Source organism: Micrasema longulum, unplaced genomic scaffold, assembly GCF_059751315.1.
Source record: "Micrasema longulum isolate JH-2025_06_02 unplaced genomic scaffold, ASM5975131v1 h1tg000333l, whole genome shotgun sequence".
NCBI lineage: Eukaryota > Metazoa > Arthropoda > Insecta > Trichoptera > Brachycentridae > Micrasema > Micrasema longulum.
In genome coordinates this window covers 647,185-670,213 of record NW_028277537.1, presented here as the reverse complement: position 1 = coordinate 670,213, position 23,029 = coordinate 647,185, and the positions used below count along the sequence as shown (strand labels likewise).

The following is a 23,029-nucleotide window of genomic DNA, read 5'->3' as shown; positions in this document are numbered from 1 at the left end:
GTATTATGATTTTATATTTTAATTTGTAAACTTGTATTTCGGCCGACATTATTATATTTTTGTAAAAGTTCAATAAAAAAAGGAATAACGTTTGTTTATGAATGTCGGTGGATGTTGATTGTTTATGAATTTTATGAATCATAGAAAAATAATGCCTTGAATCTTCAATTTTCAATTTGACAGAACGCAAAGCAAAACGCTCGGCACATACTTGGTGCGTGTTTTCTTGTTTGTTTCGCGGTTTTCTCCGTCTTGCTTATCGAGACGAAAGTTTTAAAGCTGTCGATTGTTACCGAATTTTGAACGGTTTATAACCGGTCATTTTTATTCTATAATCTTATCATTCAATGTCCGTTTGACCTAAAACGGGCATATAAGTTATCTGCGAAGTATAAATAGGCACGAGAAATGGGCGATTTCGCGAAATTCAACATCGCTGCGGACGACGGATCGTGGCGTTCAGCTGCATTCAGGCAGAATGTGGTAACAAAAATGTATGCTTGTATATTTTTTAAAAGTAAACATTGTTGTTTACTTTTGTATCTACTTACGGTGCTAATGTTCAAGAGGTTAATATTTTCCCGCTTTTCAGAGATGAATCTATACTGCGTTCTGGTGTGCCGACTTCCCGTAATAGCATGGAAATGGAAAATCATGTTTTTCAAAAGGCCAAATCCAAGGAAGAATATTTGAGCATGGTGGCCAGATTAATTCTACATGTCAGAGACATAAGTAAGTTACAACTGACATGTTCCTAAAGTATGTTTTGAAAGATCTTTTGAATTCTTTTTTTTTACTGATGTACGTAGTTGATGGAGTGAGATTTGCCTTAATGTTGATAATAAATGGTATTTAAATTTTGGACTGCTCAGTTTTTGGTGGTCAAAATGTACGCACATCACCTTTACAGTCATGCTCGCTGGCCAGTTGCCTGTGATCGACGAGTACACTAGCTCCATTAGTGCAACACTCTTATAAATATAATAAACATAAACCCCCTGAAACTCGTTATTAAATTTGAATGTAGAGACGGTTAATGAACCTAAAAAATATGGTGGGATTAAATTAACAAGTCCTTTGGAGTAAAAATGTCTAATTTCGGAATAATATGCATTTGTTTTTGCACCAGAACAGGTCGCTAGATATCATCAAAATCAATCCTGCATCGGCGCCGAATACTGTTGGAATCGTGTTCTGTTGTGACCTCAATATAATTTAATCAGGGCAATTGTCAGCCTGACCAAATAAGGTCGATCTAATTTATTTATTCATCATATATACGGCCTAAGCCAATTGCAACAGTTACACGAAGAAACATAAATGCAAGAAACTGACCAAAAAGAACATACAACTATTTAGCAAAGACAAACAAGGGCAAAACAATAATTGTATACAATATATTCATAAAAACGAAAGACCTAAGACTTAAAGAAGAGCTAAACCATGCCAACTTCATCCCACCAAAGAATTCCAAGTCGTGTGATGAATTGACTAATCTACACATTCTGGACATTGGGGCATAAAAACCAAAGTTGCTCTTAGAAGATTTTATAAATAGCAGATTTTGACTTCTGGTGACTCGGTTGGGAACATGAAAAGAAATTGATTGCAACAGAGATGGGACATCACTTAAAGCATTAAGTATTTTGAAAATGCATATAAGGTCCATCTCAGTTCTATGTCTCTCCAATGAAGACAGATTAAGAGATTGCTCTATTTCAAAATAGGAATAATTACCCCTTTGTAATCCGAGCAACCATGCCACTTTTCTTAGAAAACGGTGTTGGACAGACTCAATATGAGTCCTGTAGAATGGAGACCAAATAGGAGAAGCGTATTCTAGATGGGGTCGAACTAGTGAGCAAAAAGAGTTTTGATTGTATTAATATTTTTGAAGTCCGGCGATGTTTAAATCAAATGGTGTATTGATTCTGCTGTTATAAGATCGCCTTTTCTCCTAGTTGGGATTGACATTAAAATAATTTGAATAACTGGTATTAATAAAATATAAAACATCTCACTTGTGGTTCTGAGTGAAGTAAAATTGGTTTAGGAGGAAAACAGTAAAGAAATATTATATATAAGCACACATGCCATACTCAAAAATAGATAATATTTCAAAATATGCGAGTAATTATAATGAATGTAATGATTAAGATCTTTCATTGTCATTCCCTTTCCGCACCTAATGGTGCATAGGGCACTGCATTGGTACACCAATCGCAGCGTATCTTGATCATTGTTGTTACATGAAGGGAAGGTGATCAGTCTTACGTTTCAGGTACCAATGCAGGGACTATGAAATATTCTAGTGTAAAAACACCCTTTCATTAATATTTCATATCAACCATGTCAGGTATCGAATCCGAGACCTCTTGCATGGTAGGCAAACACGCTGACCATTACACCACGAGGCCGACATAATATTTTTATTTAGTGGCATTGAAATATGATGATGTAACATGTAATAGAAATAAAAAAACGGGTGTTCATAAAAATTAGACAATCGAGAAAGATTAAAAATAAGTTAAGCCATTAATCAAAAACCCCCATAAAATAAATAATCAATTAAATTTAACTTTGAGTCCTCTTTTAAAAATATCCCCGATTCATATTATTCCCTTTCTCTTCCCTTCTTTCATTCTTGTTTCTTTCTTAAAATATATTTTTTTTATTTTATATTTTATCTTGTATAATTTTTAGGTTTAATTTTTTTTATAAATCTTGGGTAGACGGAAATTTATGTTTTTAAAAAAAATATTATGCCAAATATGTTAATATTATAAATTTTTGTAAAAGGCTGATTTGCCGTTTATGTTCATAAAATAATGTAAATAGCAACGCGAGTAATTCTAATTTAGTTCAAGTCCCGATGACGAGGAAATTACCTTGAAATCAGTTGACGTATAATTCAAAAGCTAATGGTTAATTTAAAAAAAATAATTTATTAATCAATATATTTTCATAAATGGTAATGTTTTTTTAAATTCTAATACAAATCTACTTTTATACATCTAGTAAATGTTATAACTGTAACTCTCCAAAAAAAGAGACTAGCTCTTGTGCTTGGAGAGTGACTTACACTGTTATTTATTTATTAGAATTTATATCATTTTGAATATACGAAGTACATGAAACAAAAAAAAAAAACTTATGGGATATAAAAATAAAAACAGAAAATAATAATAAATTAATACTAATTAAAATGGAATGCAGTTTTTACACGGGTTCAAAAAATTTCTTTAAATTTACTTTGAATTTATTCATTGATATTTTAGATTTAATAGTTTTTAGTTCATTAAATTTATAAATAAATAAGTGATATATTTCATACCACGAAGTGGAAAATGTATTTGATAAAATTGATGTAACTATAATATTGTTTATGGTGTCCACACTTCTTACTAAGTTATGTTTATATTTGGGGCACAGATGTCAGCTTGTAATTAATATTTTTAGTATTTCATTTTCAAATCACTTGTGGATTGGCAATCGTGTATGCAAGAAGTATCCGAGGTGTTAATTCTGTTAGTAAATTGTTAATTTTTGCAACAATTTGTCAAAATACCTACATCTGTGTTATTATTAGCTAGGAATGATTTAGTTTAATGAATTTAAGTGTTTTTTCAAACTTCATTAGTTAGTTTCCTGGATATTTTTATCATGGATGAAAAAAGTGGTATGATTGGATATATCTCAAGTCTTTTTAATATATTCTTTTCTCTTTGGTTTAATATTTGTTGGTGACAAAGAAGATTTTTAATGGTTATATTTTTCTGAACTTTTGATTTCTAAAATACATTTCGTCAGTGATACTGCAATACTGCTTAACTATCAATTGAAATTTTTGTCAGGGGAACCTAAAAAGTGTTCTGTTAATATATTACTTACGATTTTAATTAACCAAAAATACCGCTGGAGTATCAGAAAAACTATAATTATTTAGTGTAAAAATAGCAATAATTTAAAATTAACAGCTCTTAGTCCCTTAGTATCATTGACGATATAGGTATGTTATAAAAATGCTTTGATCACTGTTAAAAAATCGGAATTTGTTTTTTTTTCGTGGGTGAAAAATATGCATATCAGGAGAAAAAAAAATTTCAATATAAAATAATATATAAATAAAAAAAAACAATCATAAATAATTATCTAATCATTACATCTTTGCTCCTCATCAGTAGGTAGGAACGAAATAATAACATACCACTCTATCTTTGGACATCAACTTCCTTATTTTATGCCTTTCTGTACATTAAGATTAAGATCAGGACTAGGAGGTTATGTCCGATGGTATTTTCACAACAGGTTTTCTAAGAATGCCAAAATCTTTGAATAGCTCTCCTATGTAATTCATCAGTTATAAAGTGTGGTGATTAATTTTTATCACACTTCTAGATACTAAAAAGGGAATGGGAGGCGGTCCAGGCACGGGGCAAGGGCTTCCCGGGAGTAACCAGGCTGGAGCAGGGGCGGGGGGGCAAGGGCAGGCGGCGGGAGGCCCCCAGGGGGGTGCGGCGCCCGGCCAGGGAATGGCCACCGATCCCATCAACGCCCTGCAGAACCTTGCTAGCCAAGGCAGCAAAAATAGTCAAATGATGGCTCCACAGGGGCAAATGCAGGTATGAATCAATGGTGTATCCAGATTTCTTTATGCAAAGTTAGAACTTTGTATATATCTCCAGCTAGCAAATGTATCTCCATTTTGAGCATTAAAAATGTCTAAAAACTAGAAAGAAAATTTTATTGCATTAAGAACACATAACAATTAATATATAATGGAAAACAAATTTATTTTAAAGCCTCTCATTGAAAAAATTACTAATAAATTTGTCTCTCCTGAAAAGTTGTGTTTTTGGAGATATTGTAGTTTACCTCTCGCGTACAGATATGTAAATTGTATTTGATTAAATCCAACATTTTTTTTTTACATTACCTCAAACTAATTGTTTATTGTTATTTAGTTTTCTCAGTCAGACCAATTATAAAATTTACTCTTCAGCTCTTGAAATCATCATCAACTTTCGTTTTGTTTGAGCATAGTATCCTGTTTCTATTGAAAATATTTGTTGTCACACATATATTATAATCTCCTTGGCTGTATGTCCCATTAACTCGGGGTCAGTCCTCCTAGTCTTCAGTCTACACGTTGGACTAGGAGATTTGTTGTTTGGATAGGTTTTTCATGAGCGGTTGCCACCTGACGCTGAGACAGTAACCCCTCTTGCTGACTGGGGCTTAGAATGCCACCGTTGACTATTGTTCCTCGACACGACGTCCTGCCCGACGCAGCTGTCTCCCAACAGCCCATAGCCCGAAGTATGTCCGGGTGGCTTGAGAGAAGATTTGTGCCCCTTCCGCCTGTTCTGCCGTACTGATGCACTTCATATTCGCCATCACTTTCGTTGAGGTCTTCACCCGTAGCCCTGGGAAAGCGATCGCGTTATACCCCTCGTTATTCTTATATATTTTACTGCAATACAATATTCATTACCAACAGTTGTTGAGGTATTGTTCGGATTTTGGAGGAATAACAAGATAACAAACATTTTGTTCTACCAATGTAACCAACTCTGTAGAATTCCTAGAAGTCTCTCTCGCAAAGCATGACTGTTCTTATTTATAAATTATTTTTATTTTTTAGGGCAACCCACCCGGAAACCAAATGGGGGGAATGCAAAATCAAATGGGACAACAAGGTCCGATGGGTCAGCAAGGCCAAATGGGTCAGCAAGGGCCCATGGGACAAGGTCCAATGGGTCAGCAAGGTCAAATGGGTCAACAAGGCCCGATGGGTCAGCAAGGTCAAATGGGTCAACAGGGCCCGATGGTCCAGCAAGGCCCTATGGGTCAACAAGTGACTATGGGTCAACAAGGCCCGATGGGTCAACAAGGGCCTATGGGTCAGCAGGGCCCGCAGCAAAACTCTCCCATTACGGCAACGAATCTGCTACAGACTCTGAACCAGCGCCCGCAGCTAAATATGCAGCAGCTGCAGAACAAAATGGGTCCAGGGATGGGGATGGGGGGTGGCCAGATGGGCGGACAGATGGGGGGGCAAATGGGGGGTCAGATGGTCGGACAAATGGGGGGCCAGATGGGGGGTCAGATGGGGGGCCAGATGGGAGGACAGATGGGGGGCCAGATGAACAACCCCATGGGAGGTATGCAAAACTCCAATCAGATGGGTCCTGGTGGGATGAATCCGCAACTGCAAAACCAAATGAACCCCAACATGGTTGGCCAGATGGGTAAGTACTTGTGGTGTATTATATTAGGTGTCATGAGATAAAGAACGGCTAAAAGGATCTACGATGCGAAAGAAAACGAGGAAGACCGAGAATGACAACGACATGGCACGATCAAGTCCATCAAATACTTGAAGATGGACATGGCACGAGTAGGAATTATCGGCGTGCGTGCATGAAGATGTATGAATGTAGAGGAAGCGAGGTCTGTATTTAAAGACAAAGTGATATGGCATTCTATCCTCTGCCTACCCCTATGGGGAAACGGCTGGTTTGTTGTTTTTGTTGGGAAGTTTTAGGAATTCTGTTGCCGGTTGCCACTCAACATGGCATGTGTTCACTCAAACCTGTGACGTTGCTAAGGAGCTTGCATTTACATTTAGTAACACATTTAAAAAAAACTTTTCTGCATGCTTAAATGCGAAATTTTTACCACTTGTAAAAATCGTTTTTTATATACAATATCCCATAGCACTGAACTTCCTCGTTAACTACTGTACAGTGCGTTAGAATATTTAATAAGCCTATGTTAATGTGATATTGTCTGTCGGTGAACCAAGTAAATATACAAATTTCGTTTGTGTAAGTAAGCACACTCATCATCATCATCATTCCCTTTCCGTACCTAATGGTGCATAGGGCTCTGCATTGGTACACCAATCGCAGTGTATCATGCATGATCAGTCTTACACTTCAGGTACCAATCCAGGGACTAGAAAATATTCTAGTCTGAAAACACCCTTTTAAATAAACATTTCACATCAAACATGTCGGGAATCGAACCCGAGACCTCTTAATATACAAGGCACACTTAAATATTTTATTTGAAAATAAACTAATTATTGTAAGACTTCACTCCCCATTATGTGCACAAGAATTGATATTTCTCTTGTAATATTAAAAAGGTACTTATATTTTTTATCTGAACAAACTGAAGAAAAACAAACCTGTTCGATTTATAATTTCATCGCACTGTAGTTTTATTTTTCTTTTTCTTTTTTTGCTTTCATGAATTATGATGACCATGTTCCTTTTGAAATATAAGTTGGTTTCTGAAACTTCGGAAGGATCTTTTATAAATCGTGTCGTCAACACTGCAATTGAAAAAAAAAACTCTGAAATCTGAATTAAATCTGCTGTAAAAATATTTTATTTTGAGATAATCATTAAATTTTGTTCCTTATTTTTTGCCTTCTAGTTTAGAAGTTGTTGCTTTGTATATTTTGAACATATGTGTCAGGTTTCAAGTGGTGTTTTTTAATTAGTATGGGAAATAAACGCTAGATAGAAATACGCCCTAAAATCCATTTTATTAAATAAAAAATAACAATTTATTATAATGATAATATACATAAATTTAAACATATTACGCCACAGGCTGTCATCTTAAGGTTTTACATTTATTATTATGCCATAGATATATAAAGCTTTTTTGTTTTTAGGTGCCATGACTAGTAATCAAATGGGTATGATGCAACAACACATGCAGCAGCAGAGGAAAGATGGTCTCGGCGGCATGCTAGGGTCCGGCGGGCCCGGGATGGGACAAGTCGGGATGGGGCAAGGCGGCCCGGGGATGGGGCAGGGCGGGCCAGGAATGGGCCAGGGGGGCCCCGGGATGGGGCAAGGTGGTCCAGGCATGGGACAAGGTGGCCCGGGGATGGGGCAAGGTCCTAGAGCGGGGGCTCCGTCGCACTTCTTGAGGCAGTCTCCATCTCCGTCGGCCCAGCCGAGCCCCGCTCCGATGGGAGGACCCAGCCCAGCATCTATGGGTAAGATTTATTTGTTTTTTAGAATATCTCAGATCTTTTGAATTGCTAATCTAAAATGAAGCTTATTTTTTTATTGTAATTATGTAGCTAAATAAATTTACTACAGCACACCACAAGAACGGTCCCCAGACGTTTTTGTGTATATGTATATAGAACAAATTATCACATTTATTTAGAAGAAATTAATTTGATTCATTATGTTTGTGAACATTTTTGTGTAGCACCTTTTAAATTTTTATTATTATTACATTCTTATAATTTTTATTTTTTTTATTATTTTCATTTTTATAATTAAAGTTACATGTTCAAATTTTAGTTACCCGCCAAGTCTAGACATTTTTCAGTGGAATGCAATTTTTTTAAATCTGGTTTCTTTTTACATATAATAATACATTTAATAATGAGGAAATTCAGCCTTATGGAAAATTTTATAAAAAAAAATCTTACAAGGGGTAAAAATTAGAGCATTTGATTGTACTGCAAAGTTTCTTGAAAATGTATGAAGAAAATAATTTAAAAATATTTTAATAAATAAATGAACTGCTTTGATCAATGTCACTAGTTCATGTGAATCAACCTATGATAAGAGAGTTGTGAAAGATTTGATCATGCCACGTCTTCCTTGGTCGCCCCCGTATCAGGTTAAGCTAGGGTTTCCTAGGACAGCGGTGCCCGTATTTTAACGGCCGTAGTGAACGGTGATGCAGTGGACAGCCGTCGTAAAGGTGACTAGAGTGTGGTTTTCTAGTAAAACGGTGTTATCAACACCATTTAACACCGTTTTCCTAGGAAACCACTCTCTAATCACCTTTACGACGGCTGTCCACTGCATCACCGTTCACTACGGCCGTTAAAATACGGGCACCGCTGTCCTAGGAAACCCTAGCTTTACCGTTCATTTTTGCCATGTATACTTGTTTTACCATTCTTTCGTCGTCCATTCGTTCTACTTGACCAAACTATCTCACAGACCCTTTCTTAATCTTATCAATTATACTCGACTCAGATTTACACTCTTGCCTGATTTCATCATTCGTAACCCTATCATACATTTATTTCTCACGCATTCGTCGAAGAGATCGCATTTACTGTTCATCGATCAGCATAGAACAAACTATGACCTTAATTCTCCAATGACCCGTCTTTGTCGTATTGTTAACTCAAGACAAGATCTGAACTTTTTTGGTTTAAGTTTACAACGATTTAAACGAGCACTAAATAAATAGTCCAGATCTTGTCTTGATGTCCTTTATATTTGTCAATGCTTCTTTTTTTTTTTTTATGTTTTAAACTATTCTTTTATTGTAATATTTAAACCCTTTAAATTGTATACATGGACAATGTCCGTTAATACATAAATAAATAAATAAATTTCAACCGCATTCAGTCGGCTTTCATCCTTCCTCTGCCAGTTCCATGTTTCACTTCCATGCATAAGTGTTGGGACTAAAACTCCGTTGTGCACTGCCAGTTTAGCTTTGATTGACAAATTTTTATTAGAAATTACTGTTCTTAGTGTGCTGTTCATTTTGTTGCCCGCATTCACTCTCTTTTCTACATCTTTTTCTACTCTTCCGTCTTTCGAAAACATGCTTCCAACAAAGCACTATCCATAGTAATTATGTAAATGTTTTCCTCAGGTGTAATGGGCGGACCGATGGCGTCTCCCATGTCAGTGGGCAGTGGGGGTATGGGGGTGGGAGGCACAGGAGGTGTGGCCAGCCCCGCCCTCGCCCCCTCCCCGTCACCCCACTACCCTTCTCAACACTCCCAGCAACACATGCAGCAGCACCAAAGGTAAACTTCATTTTGAATGTTCTCATTTAGGTTATAAATTTCAAACTACATAAAAATAATATTATTACATTCAAGAAAAAACATTAAAATGGTAGCATTCACTTAGTGCAGAATTAAAACTCTGCTCTCAGGGAATTCCAACATAGAGATGCCGAAATAGTCACTAGTCTTCTGCCAGGCGGTCATAAATCCATTCCCCTAAGACTGGAATTAAAGGTTTGTTCTTCTTTTCCTTGTAAGGTCAGTCCTAAGAGTCGATAGCTGTTGTCTTGGCTGTGTGCGTGGGTAGTTTGAACGTTGGTACATCTGGACACGGCCTAAACTCCGATTATAACGCAAAATGTTTTTTTTAATAAAAATATTTCGAGCTTACATCCGAACTAATACGGTATATATATGCGGAAGAGATGTATTTAAAAAAATATATATATTTGCGATGTGTTTTATGCAAATCGATTAGCAGCAATTATGCATGTGTATCGATTGGATTCAAAGTGTTTCCACAAATCACCAATATTAATTTGCTTTACGGCATCCTTTAAAAATAGCTGTAAGGAGAAAAAGGATCAGAGTTTGCGAAGTGCAAGGAAAAAGGACATAAGAATTAGTTACGCTTTGACATTATTAAAAAACCACCTAACCTAACTGATAATTCGTAATACTTTAATTTGCGCATTATTCATTATTAACAGTTTACAATTTATGTCTGGTCATAAGCGAATAATTATTCGATACTTCTATTTATCACTTATACTAATGTTTAAGGTCATTAACAGCTTGCCCACCGCATCCGAGGACATAAGTCTCCTAGGCGGTGCCCACATACACTAAAAATTTGCTCGATGCCAAACGAGAAAAGCTGCCCGAAGGAGTTCTCTGTAACCTGGTAGCCTTAGCGTCTTTGTGCTGAAAGAAAGTACTCCAGAAGCACATAATATGCACTTCATTGGATTGAGAAAAGAGGGAAGTGAATTCTTCACTGACTGGTGTTAAATTGATTGGACATGATCAATTCGCCAAAATGATTACAAAACTTTTTAAAAGCCTTAAAATTATTTTTGGAAGCCACCAGATCTATATATCAGACAGGACCTATAGCAGGGCCATGGATTGTAGTGAGAAGCTCCATTCGGTTATCATAGAGAGAGGGAAACGGACAAGACCACAGGATGTGTTAAGAAGACTGATTAGGATATCCGCAGCAGCACAAAGGGGAATGAACAATATTGAAAACAAATATTTTTTTATTAAATTTACCATGACCCGATAAAAACTGCGTAGTCCAGTGATCGGGGATAACCCAAGAAGATTTTAAGCGCTGACAGATTGAAGGAAAAAAGAAAGGTTACCATCGCGATTGCTGAGCATCAAGAAGAGCATTTTTTTTATTTAACATTTAGTTAACATTCGATTGAGACATTCCTTCAGTTGGGAGTAGACGGACCCCACCATTAATGTCATTAACACATTAATTGCGTCTGAATAATGGATATTGTTGCAAGTGTCGCTATTCTCTGCAACTAAATAACAAAAAATTATTCTGCAGTAGCTACCGAAATTTGTGAGAAATTTCAACGGAATCTCTAAATGCTTCCAGCGCATCAGCCTTGTTTAAATGCCATATTATGCGGAGAAAGCATAAAAGTATGGCATTTCAACTGGCGATTAATCCGTAATGTAATGTAGGTCTCTTGGTATGGCCCCTAGTCCTTCGTCGTCGCTGAATACGCCCCTGGGAGCAGGAGTCGGGGGGCTGGGTGCTGTGCCCTCGCCAGGGAACCCGGGGGAGGAGCACGCCTACCGGGAGAAGGTGCGCCAGCTCTCCAAGTACATCGAGCCGCTCAGAAGGATGATCTCTAGGATGATAAATGATGGGGAAAGTGAGTAATATTCTATTCATATTTGAAGTTCTAACTTTGTGACTTTCAATATTGTATTGTATATAATTATGACACTTAAAAATAAAATCAATTTGTATGAGTGGGCAACTGGCCAACTGTACCACAAAAAGTAAAGTTTAAAAAATTGGTCATTTTCATGAATACGGGCAAAACAGTTTGTCTTATCTTATGTTTTTAAGCAAAAAATTATGTAAATTTTTACAAAACCTCAACAATGTATTATTCACCTTTAAATTTTGTTCAGTTTAACTTTTTTTGGTGCAACTAGCCGTTAATACAAGAAATTGACACTAAACAAAATATTGCATTAATTTAATTCAAAAGATTTAATATGATATTCGCATTATATGACATGATGACTGTTTGTCAATTAAAAAAAAATAGAATGTGTATGACATTTAAGGTTTTTTAAATGTTATTTTGATAAGTTATGAATGTCACCTCTCTGGAATGAAGGCACACTTTAAAATATTTTGTTTTTATAAGGTACAAGCTAAAACCGGCAATTCTTTGCTATTGCTAGATTTGAGTACTTACTCGTATATACTTAAAATGAACAAAAGTTTGATATCAATTATTGTATTTAGTCCAAATTAGACATGTACATATACATTATTATTTTTGTGTTTCGGTTTACATAAATTGTGAGGACAGAATATTATAAATAGGTATTTGAACATTGTTTTCCTGTCACTGTCTTGCAGATGCCTCCCCGATACTGTGCGGAAAATACAACTGCATGTCAGACCTTTTGTTAGAATAGACAAAATCGACGTTTCACTGTCCCGATTTTCCACACCTCAAAACTGAACCGATTTTTTTATTTTTTTAGACAGAGTATCAAAATAAAATTTTCTGTATAGATACATTTTGCGTTTACAAAATTGTTGTATTTGTATCCCGTGCGCCCGAAGACAGCAGGTATATATATTTTATGGATCCCAATCTAGTTCTCAAAATTTAGTGCTTACTTCGAAAAATACGAAACAATCGACAAAGAGGTTTTTAGCAAAATGTAGATCTTTGCCATGAGCATATTTATAGCTCTTAAAATCTTCAATGTAATAAGTCGAAAAAAAGTAAGGAGCGTAAATGAATTTTTCATCGTTCACCGGGGCTGCATTAGTTTTTTATGGATCCCAATCAGATTATTTCCTTAAATTCCTTATAATTTTTACCCCTATATTTCTTTTGACTGGATTTTTGGTAATACTAAAATAATATTAACTGAAATTCAGTACATTTTTGAAAATCACTTTCCTAAATTAAATGCACCCCTTTTTTTTCATTTATAAGAGCCTTCTAGCAAAAAAAGATAACATTGGCCAAAAACAGGTTACATAGATTTACAAATTAGCCCCAGTTGATGATAAGAGCAGAGTTTGACATTTGCAAAAATAATTATTTATTTAAAAATTAGTTAATTAAAATTTTTGAATTCAACCATAAACAAGTACCTAAGTACTTACCAATGAAAAGTTACACCATCTTTCTTAAGTTTATCTTTTTTTACACACTTTCACTACACAGCTAAGAATTTTGGTGTCGAATTAAATGCCAAGCTCACGTTAAAACTCGGCTGCCGGTTAAAGAACGACTAAATAGGGCAGGACTAAGGGTTTCGGCATGAGTTAAGTGTCATAATTTTAGAGGGTTCCGAGTACGTCTATGTGTATTAATATTAAGACAAGGACTGGATTCAACTCCCTGGGGAGCTGTTAATATTAACTTTAACTTTGGGCAACGTCTAACGTCCCAGTCCTTGTCTTCAAAAATTTGGACAAACTCAAAATATTGTTGATAAATCCACCTGGTCCATGAAGAAGTATAGAAATTGAAAAAATAAGATTTTCAGGCGTTGCCTAATGTTAAAATTATTATAAGTTTAAACAAGACATTTATTTAATGAGTCATTTTTAGATTGAAAAAAAAAACAAACAAAAGCACTTTGATAAATAAGACAATGCCATAATGTTTATTAGGTCAGATCAGGTCACCAAACACATGTTTTTATTTATTCACGAAATGACATAAACGTAAATAAGTCACTAAAATTATCGGTAATTTAAATAATAAAATGACATTAACTTAAATAAGTCACTAAGATTATCGGTAAGTCGGAACGAAACAATAACAAAGCTAAATTGGTCGTTTTAATATTTAAAAAATAAAGTAAACATGCCATTTGTACCGGAATAAAATCGACTCAACCGGCTTTCGGTCACTACATGTTTGTCTGCGTTGCGTTCTTCACACAGCAATGTGAACACAACAATAATTGCGCCGCTTCCGTACTGACACGGAATCTAAATTCTCCGAGTAATAAAGAGACCGATGTAACGGTTTTGTCCTATTCCCACCCAAATGTTGCATTTTTTATAAATGAAGAAAGATGGATAATGTTCATTGAAGTCGTTTTATGATCTGAACTCATTTTAAACTTTTTTTCAATTAAGTCATTTTCGTCCTAAAGGTGCGATATGTAATAATATTCCAGGAGTATGGAAATCAAATTTGGTTTGGCTGAACGATCCATTTAATTCCTATCCACTTCGATAATTTTTCTAGCACTTTTTTTAAACATCTAGTTGCTTATTTATACAATTGTTACATACAGTATGCCTTGGTTTTTTTTTGAGACAGGTTCAGTTACAAAGTTGGTGTAATCTGTTTTTTATTTTTTCTGCTCAATTTTGTATATGTTAAACAAATGGAGAAATAGTTTAGGAAATAATTTTTTATTGTAATATGATTATTATTGGGTAAATAATTTCAGATGTGGAAAAGTTAACAAAAATGAAAAACTTCCTGGATATTTTATCTCACCCTTCCAAAAGAATGCCACTGGAGACTCTTCTTAAGTGTGAAGTTGTTCTGGAAAAGTTGGACTTCAAGAGAAGTGAAGGAATGTTCCTCCATACTCAGCCTGCCCCAATCCATCTTCAGGTTCCAACCAAGGTAAATTTTCTGCCAATCCTCAGCATTTGTTCCATCTTTATATATATATATATATAATTATTTTGTACGTGTGATGTCACTGAACTCCTAAACGGCTTAGTCGATTTACGTGCTGTTTTCAGCGAAATGTAGATCTTTGCGCTGCGCGTGTTCGTAGATATCAAAATTTTCAATCTAATCTTATTAAAAAAAGTTTGGAGCATAAATCTTTTTTTCATCGACCTACCAGGGTTGCATTCGACGAGAATGCATTTCCAAAAAAATGGAAGGATGTGGTTTTTTTTTACTTTAAAAAAAGTTTATTTTTGAATATTTACAAACCACATTCGCCTTTTATGGATCCCAATCAAAATATTTCCTTACATTCCTAATTATTTCTTCCCATTTATTTCTTTTTACTGGATTTTTTGTATTACTGAAGTTCAATACATTTTTGAAAATCACATTCATGAATAAAGTGCACTCCTGTTGGTGAGAAGAGCCGAGTTTGACATTTGCAAAAAAAATCTATATTTGAAAATGAATTATTTTATTTTTTGGAATTCAACTATAAACAAGTACCTACTTAAATTCAACATTTTAATATTAATAATTTTTAGTTTTTGAATTCAATCATAAACAAGTACCTAGGTATCTACTTATCAATGAAAATTCTTTTTCCAAGCTAATAGTAGGCAAGCCAACTTTCGGGCAGGACAACGCACATACATTGATTTAAATGATTTAGGCGGTCAAAATTATTTTACAGTGCATTTTGACTTTAAAAATAAAATTTTGCCCTTTGTAAAATTAGAATTTTTTCCCTGCCAAAAAGTGAAAAATAAAAAAACGTGGACTTTAAAAACACTAAATTTATTTTTAATGTTAAATTTCACGAACAAAAAAAAATATTTTAGGCAGACTCATTTAAAATGCATATACATATTTTGGATTTAATTATTCATTTATAGATAATTCTTGATATCTGAAATATTAAATTCGATATTTGGGTCAGCTGGTAGTAACATATTGATTGTTTCAAGGCAAAATGATCTTGGTTTAATTTGTTTTTTGTTTGTTTCACGCTACTTAATGATAATGAGTCTGAACTTAATAATAGTCGACTGTATATATCAAGGTTACATTTCTCCCTCAAGAACTTTCTTGTGTAGTTTTCACGGTATAACCGAAAGTGCTAATTTCGGGCCTCTATTCTGCCTCTTCCGACAACTGTCCTATGGGTAAGAAGGCATTTTTAATTATTTCTTCTAACCGAGTTTCATTGGTTTTGAGAAATAATGCTTCTTTTCTATAGGATTTAGACCTTTTTTTTAATTGGTGTTTTAAAGTACGCAAATCTTTGTTTTAAAGTGCGTAAATTATCTGATGTATCACTGTTACTTGACAAAAGGTGATTTTCCATATAATATATGTATTTACTTTTTTCATACAAATAAGGCAAATATTGCTGTTGCATTTCATCGAAAAGATATTTACGGCTCACTATTTTTGTACCCGAGGTATCAGGTGTACCTAAAATAAAATAAAATCGCAGTTTATTACATTTAAAACTAAAGTTTTTTTTTTATATCATCTTTAAAAAAACCTATAACTTGGTCTGGTCATCCGCAGCTATCTGCACTCAAATTTTATGTTATTATTTTGCCCAATATATAAGGTATACAGCACAATAACAAAAATTACGCGATAAGAGGCGATAATATAACAAAATGTTTTATAAACATGAAAATTAAAATAAAAAAATCATTCCAAAACAACCTTTTTTTGAAGTTCTACAAATAATATAAAATAAAGTTTAAAATCATGTAAAAGTATCTAGACATATTGATTATTATTGTTATCAAAATATTGATTATTACCTGAAGTATTCGAATCCATTACAATAATTTTAAAAAATTTGGTGGACATTATAAATGTATCTTTGTTTAAATGTTTACACGGAGCGCTGAGAACAATGACGATTTGCACTTCGCGAGCCGACCAAGTTTCAACTAACGTGCGCGCGCATGGTGAAAGGTGCGCGAGTGGGGATGGTAAATTTTTGTTACTGTGACATTTCTTCGGCTATAGGATTTTTTTGGTATTTTTAACGTCACTTGAAATTCGACTTACGACCGGCTAATTCTTAATAATCAACGTTTGTGCAACGTCTGTTGAATCCGCTATTTATAAATTAAAAAATCAGTTTTATTTATATCAAATCTAAAATAGAATCCTATGTATATTATGTTTGTCAATTCAGCCAGCTATGATTAAACTGTAATATTCCCTATTAAGAAAAAAATGCTTTTTACAGGAAAACCAAATATTCCAATCTCTTCTAGAAGTGGTCAGCAATAGCCTTCAATCTCCGGTTGCTAACCACACCCTAAAGAGAACATTTGGTCCATGTGTTGAAGCACTTTGTGGCCCGGAAATAAGGTTGGTGTTATTGAAATACGCGCATGTATTTAATATTTTTTTAAACTTATATTTCAGTTTAGATATCTCATTGTGTTTTAAATTTCTAGGCATATGCCTCCTGCTCTGAAGAAGCAAAAAGTGGAGGAACCACTTCCTGATATTCCGGACGTCCTGCAGGGGGAGATAGCTCGCCTCGATAGTCGATTTAAGGTAATTATTTGCGATGAACATATGTATGTATGAATTTCAAGAAATCTTTTATGAAATTCAGTTTTTTTCCAAATGAAGTCGGAATTTTTTTTCTGAATTTATTGGAACAGAAAAGGAAAAAAAGTTGAAAAGGGAATATGTATAATGAATCTCATCCACATCAATAAAGGTTTCAGTTCTTTTATTTCATAAAAATCAACCGAGGAAAGAGTTGAGGAAATGCGGTTGTTTAAAAATGGGGAGAATGATGAAGGGTGCACAGCGTATTAAGTGGCCACATAAACAAGTCAATGACAGGTTGTAAGCCCTGTAAATGTCTAGGCTTCCATATTCCTTTTCAAAAATGTTTTCCCTCTCTGTTGCAATTAGTTTAGATCTTAATAACTCTCTAGGAAGTGTAATCCAGCCTGTCTACAAACATTTGGACATACTCAAAACATTATTGATATTTACATACACCCCTCCTACGTATAATGTCGTAAACCACAAATTGTCAGTTTTTAATGTATTTTGTTTATATGTTATTATATCTTTAGTTCCGACAAAGGAAAAAAAATATTTTGCAATTAGTTGTTTTTTTTAGACTTGTATTTCATATTTTTTAGGAAGAATACTATAGTATAAACCCTGATAATTTTCACAGGACGGAAGAGATTACCGAAAGCGACGTTAGTATCAGTTATAATTGTGGTCTCCAGACAGATGACTGCCGTGTGCATTTTTTTTTATAAATAGGATTTTGTTTAATATGTTGTGAAAAATAAAATAATTAAGCTAACTAGAGCACAAAAATGTCTTAGAAACTTAATCGTCACTACGTACAGTTGAAACTCAAACAACAGATTCATTGTATAATAACCAAAGTCTATATTTGTATGAATGACACCAAAATGCTTGATAAAACAAACCATTAAATTAAGTAATATTCGTTTGATTTTAATACTAATATTTGTTATAGTATACAAATTAACAACAATATTATTTTCATGTTTCTTACGGTTATATACACCTACAATTTTTTGTTTTCAAATAATCCGGTTATATAATGTTGTATGTCATTCATACAATATTTTACTTTGTGTCTTTTACGAAGTATAATATCGTATGTCATTCATACGGTATTTCATTTCACGTCTTTTCCAAAGTATAGTATCGTAGCATTTTTACAAAAACTGATTTGACATTTTAAGTTTTTTGTAAGCTTGTATAAAAAAAGATATAAAAATAAATATGCATTCCATTATTTTTTCAATCAGTGAATATTTAGATTTATACTGGACAGAAATATCTTTAAATTCTCCTCCTGTAAAGTCTCGTTTTGTGCATTACAATATTATACGTAAGTGTCGACATATATATGCTTTTGCATATTATTTTTATAAACAATAAATTTCGTGTATGTAATCATGGTAATTATTCCGTAATGTGTGTCCTAGGTGTCTCTGGAAGGGCTTCAGGTGGGAACGGGCGGCGGTAGCATCCGGCTGGTGGCGCAGCTGGAGGACGCGCGGCTGCCGTGCGTTCCCCCCGTGTGCGTGTGCGTGCCCCGCGCCTATCCGCGCGACGCGCCTTCCTGCCTCGCGCCCTGCGACGCCTACCGGGCCACGCCCTTCCTTCGCCGCGTGGCGGCCGCCCTGCAGGCTCGCCTAGCCGCGCTGCCGCGCCGCCACTCACTCACGCAGCTGCTCGACACGTGGGAGATGAGCGTTCGCCAGGCCTGCAATCCCAACCACACCCAGACGTCGCACACGCCCATAACTCTGTTTATGGGACTCTAATTTATCCACTCGAATGTCGCATACGCCAATAACTCTTGTTCATGGATCTCTGAATTGCTAGTATTTATCTACACTCGGATATTGCCCTAGCCTATAACTCTTTCCATGGATCTGAATTACCGCAAGTATTTAAACACACTCAGAAGTCGTACACGTCTTCTATTATCAACTTACTTACTCGAAAAATAATTCTTTTCAAATGTGCCACCCTAAGCTTAGCCATCGCAATTGTCATTTTTGTGAAAAATTAGTTCTAGGATATTCAGAATTAGCACAACGAGATCTATAAGAATCAGTTGCCCATATTTTTATGTTTATATTATTTAACATATCGTCAGTGAAGTTTTAACAATGCGTAAGTCAAGTCAGAGCTATTTTTTATCAACAGTGTGGAAATCATGAAAATACTTAGTATAAAAGAATTTTTACATAAAATCTTTCCTAATTCTTTCCATGAACTGATTTGAAATACTTCTTCTGAAAATTTATACTGCTAATGTTGTTTGTCACTTTAATTTTAGGCAGTTATTTTGCTCTCCTGTAAAGTAGTCATTTTTGATTTACGCACTGTTAGAACTTCACTGAAGATATCCTTATTTAGCATAACCAGCATAAGTGTTCAATTTTTAGTCTACTTACTAAATGTTTTCATTTAAATAGCTGCAACAGCAAGTTGCTATATAAATACACAGCACGATATTTAATAAGTGCGTTGCGATATTCAATAACTAAGGCATTTGGTATTTATATTTAGTAAAACGAAAGAATCGTTATGCTGTGTGTACTAGTGATTATGACCACACTTGCTACAATAGGGAAAGATCACTTTTTTAACATTTTCGCAGTATTAAGGGTCTATGAAACATTGTTGGGTTTTTTTTAATTATAAATAGTTGCATAAAAAATATTTTTTAATTTGTAATTTTCAACTCTCGCAAAAACGGTCATTGCATTGGCCACGTCCCTGATACGTCCCGATTCATGTTGATTTTCAACTTTGTTTGAAAACGTTCAAATTTTCATAGAACATCGTCGCGAATCTTGATGTCAAAATTATCAATGCCAAATATGTCGCGTTTTTCTAGTTATTTTTTTATAATATATTTTTATAATTTCTTTTTTAAAGTTATAAATGAAAACATTTCTTCACAATGTCCATATTGATTTTCAAAATACAATTAATTATTCTATATCCATTTCATATATTTTTATCGATATTTGTAGGATGTGATATTTCCCTATTGTGTCAGTAATATGTAGGACAGTTAAATTTAAATTCTTCTATATTTGCTAGACATAAATGTTGCAAGTGCAAGTCCTAGATATAAACAACGCAATTTCTGCGCATATGCTGGATATGCTTAGTAAATTAATGTAAATGAATTTCTTGTTTACTAATCAATATCACTTTTTGGCTTTTTTAAATTTAAAATATTACTTAATATTTTTTAAAAATACATCTATGCAAAATACAGCCAAAGATACTGTACGAAATAAGAATATTTAAAACATTTCATTAAGTTTGGATCAAGACAGCATAAAAACAAAAAAATAAATAAACGCGATTTTTTCAGCTTAGGGCGGCAGAAATGAAGTCGACTATTTATCGCAAAACGTAATATCAAACATTGCTATTGACAAAATAACTGCAAGATGTGTACAAATTGAGAACATTAATATCGCATTGAAGAGTTGATGACCGAGGGCCATACAATATGATTACACATAACTACCAAAAAAGATTCAATCACCATTTCTAAGACCTCATCAATTGAAGGCAGTGACGAATGGTACATCCCATATTTATTTTCTACTATTAATCAAGTTTGCATTGACCGCAAGGAATCTGATACAAAATGTAAGCAAAACAACTTTAGTGAAGAATAATCAATTTCATAAACTTATCAGAAGCAAGTGGTATATATTTCAATGGAGATGTGCCAATATTACCATAGTTCACACAATGACTTCAATTGACATCACTGAATTAGAATATAAAAACACGTTTCTTAGATTTAGTTATGTAAGTATGTATGTACAATAATTATGATACATTGAATGGTGTTTAATTTTGAGTAATGAAATCATTGACCAAACATATTTATTATATTAGATTTATTCTAGAAAATGTAAGTAAAATTTTAAGTGGCTCACATAATGCGTGCAAATTACAAACTATGTTCGTAAATATATTTAAAGTCACATGTGTAGATTCGTTACAATTTATTGGATGGAATAACGATGAGATGGATTGAAGGAAAAGGAAATCTGGTCCACGCAGGTCACATGCCTCGAACGTCTTCGGCGACCATAAATATTTGCTCTCCGTCTCGTGTTCCCGGATTCCTGACACTGTTGACATGAAATTGTATTTATTTTCACAGGTTATTCTAGGATCAATATTCCATAGTTTACCTGGATTATAATTTAAACGTGAGAGTGATCATCTCGCTTTCAACAATAAAGCGCTGTATGTAAGAGACATAATATTTTTGACAATATTTGTAACTATATATTTTTAATTTATAGGCGTACACTTGTGGTTTTCACTATAGTACCATGTAAGTACATAATGCTTTTCTAAAACATAATTGCGTTATCAGCTTTTAATATTTCACGCATCTTAATTTGTAATATTTCTCTTTCACCTGAAAAATTAATGTTCTTTAACAAGTATGGAGCTTAATATGACCACAAGGTTGGTTATTGGCATTGGGTTTTTTTTTGTCAATCAATAGGAGAGTTAGCTTTAAAAGATGATTTTCCGCTAGCGTTATTACAAAGGAAATTATAAGAGTTACCATTGTACCTGAGATTAGAAAACTTCGAAAAGATATAAGAAGGAAATGAATATGTAGTATATTCACATATCTATTTGGAATTTTTCAATTTTGAGCTCGATGAAATAATTCACACGCCTAAAAGTATGATGCGTTACTGAAGGGTTTAATATTTATAGTAAACAATTAATTGAATAAAGTAACATATCTATATTGAAATGTCTGCAAGTGTCAAAAGTCCTTTAAGAAATCACGAAAACACATAGGAAGATGTATGAAAAATGCCGCAGACTGGAATTTTTCTGTTTTACAAAATTAGAATAATACTTTTATGAATTCCATTTTTTTTTTAAATGTGTAATTAATACATTTTTGTGCTCAATCCACACTAACATAAAACTTTTAATTTGAATAATTGAAGGATATAATAAAAGGAGATCTCAGATTGTAATCTCGCTGACGAACCATCTTATTTCAGTTGAATAATACTATTACATACATATTTTCTGAATACAAGCAATCAATAATAATTATTACCACACAAGAGTTTTATCAATATTTTAAACAAAATTATTACTGTTATTATAATTATTAAAATTATTAATTATTGCCCCCTGAAAATTGAAATGAATATGCAAATGTTACATACAATGCAGATAGGTATGTACAAATTTATATTTTTTGTTACAAGAATCTTTATTGTTTGTGTTAATTCATAATTTGTAGAAAATGTGCTGTTTTTGAATAACATTTTACTGTGAATAATTTTATGAAGACTATGTATATGTATTCCTTAATGAATCAATATTATATTATATAAATGTCCAAAATAATAATACGTAATTACGGAAAACTGTGAAATAAGACTGTTTAGTCCATTACTTTTAGTGAATTGTAGCTTTTAAAAATGATTCTTTCTTCCTCATAATAATGAGATTTTGCAATAACATCAGTCTGCAATTTAACTTTGGATATTCGTATATATGTATATGAGATTCTTAGTTCCTGAAATTGAATCCTTTGACAATGTGATGGTATTCTATAATGTAGTATTAAATGGTCGTAATTTTATTTTATCATTATGTGTGTATTTGATCAATAAATTAAGGAGGCGATACAACAATGTATTATCGATCTTGTAATTTGTTTACCAAATTAATTTGCTACCAAATTTTTATACAA

At 33.8% G+C, this 23,029-nt stretch overlaps 1 protein-coding gene across 2 annotated transcripts; it reads left to right on the top strand.

Moving 5' to 3' along the window:
* The first annotated feature begins 195 nt into the window (after positions 1-195).
* LOC148282405 (mediator of RNA polymerase II transcription subunit 15-like) lies at positions 196-22,995 on the top strand. Of its 2 annotated transcripts, none has more exons than XM_088225138.1 (11): positions 196-494; positions 593-732; positions 4,399-4,622; positions 5,645-6,251; positions 7,691-8,020; positions 9,661-9,817; positions 11,525-11,697; positions 14,495-14,676; positions 16,973-17,097; positions 17,187-17,289; positions 18,726-22,995. In XM_088225138.1, exons 1-11 carry the CDS (start codon positions 409-411, stop codon positions 19,065-19,067), a joined length of 2,469 nt encoding a protein of 822 aa, XP_088081264.1. In that variant the 5' UTR covers positions 196-408; the 3' UTR covers positions 19,068-22,995. The 2 variants fall into 2 exon arrangements, with proteins under 2 accessions (XP_088081264.1, XP_088081263.1); XM_088225137.1 differs by having other exon boundaries at positions 11,504-11,697.
* The last annotated feature ends 34 nt before the right edge of the window (positions 22,996-23,029 follow it).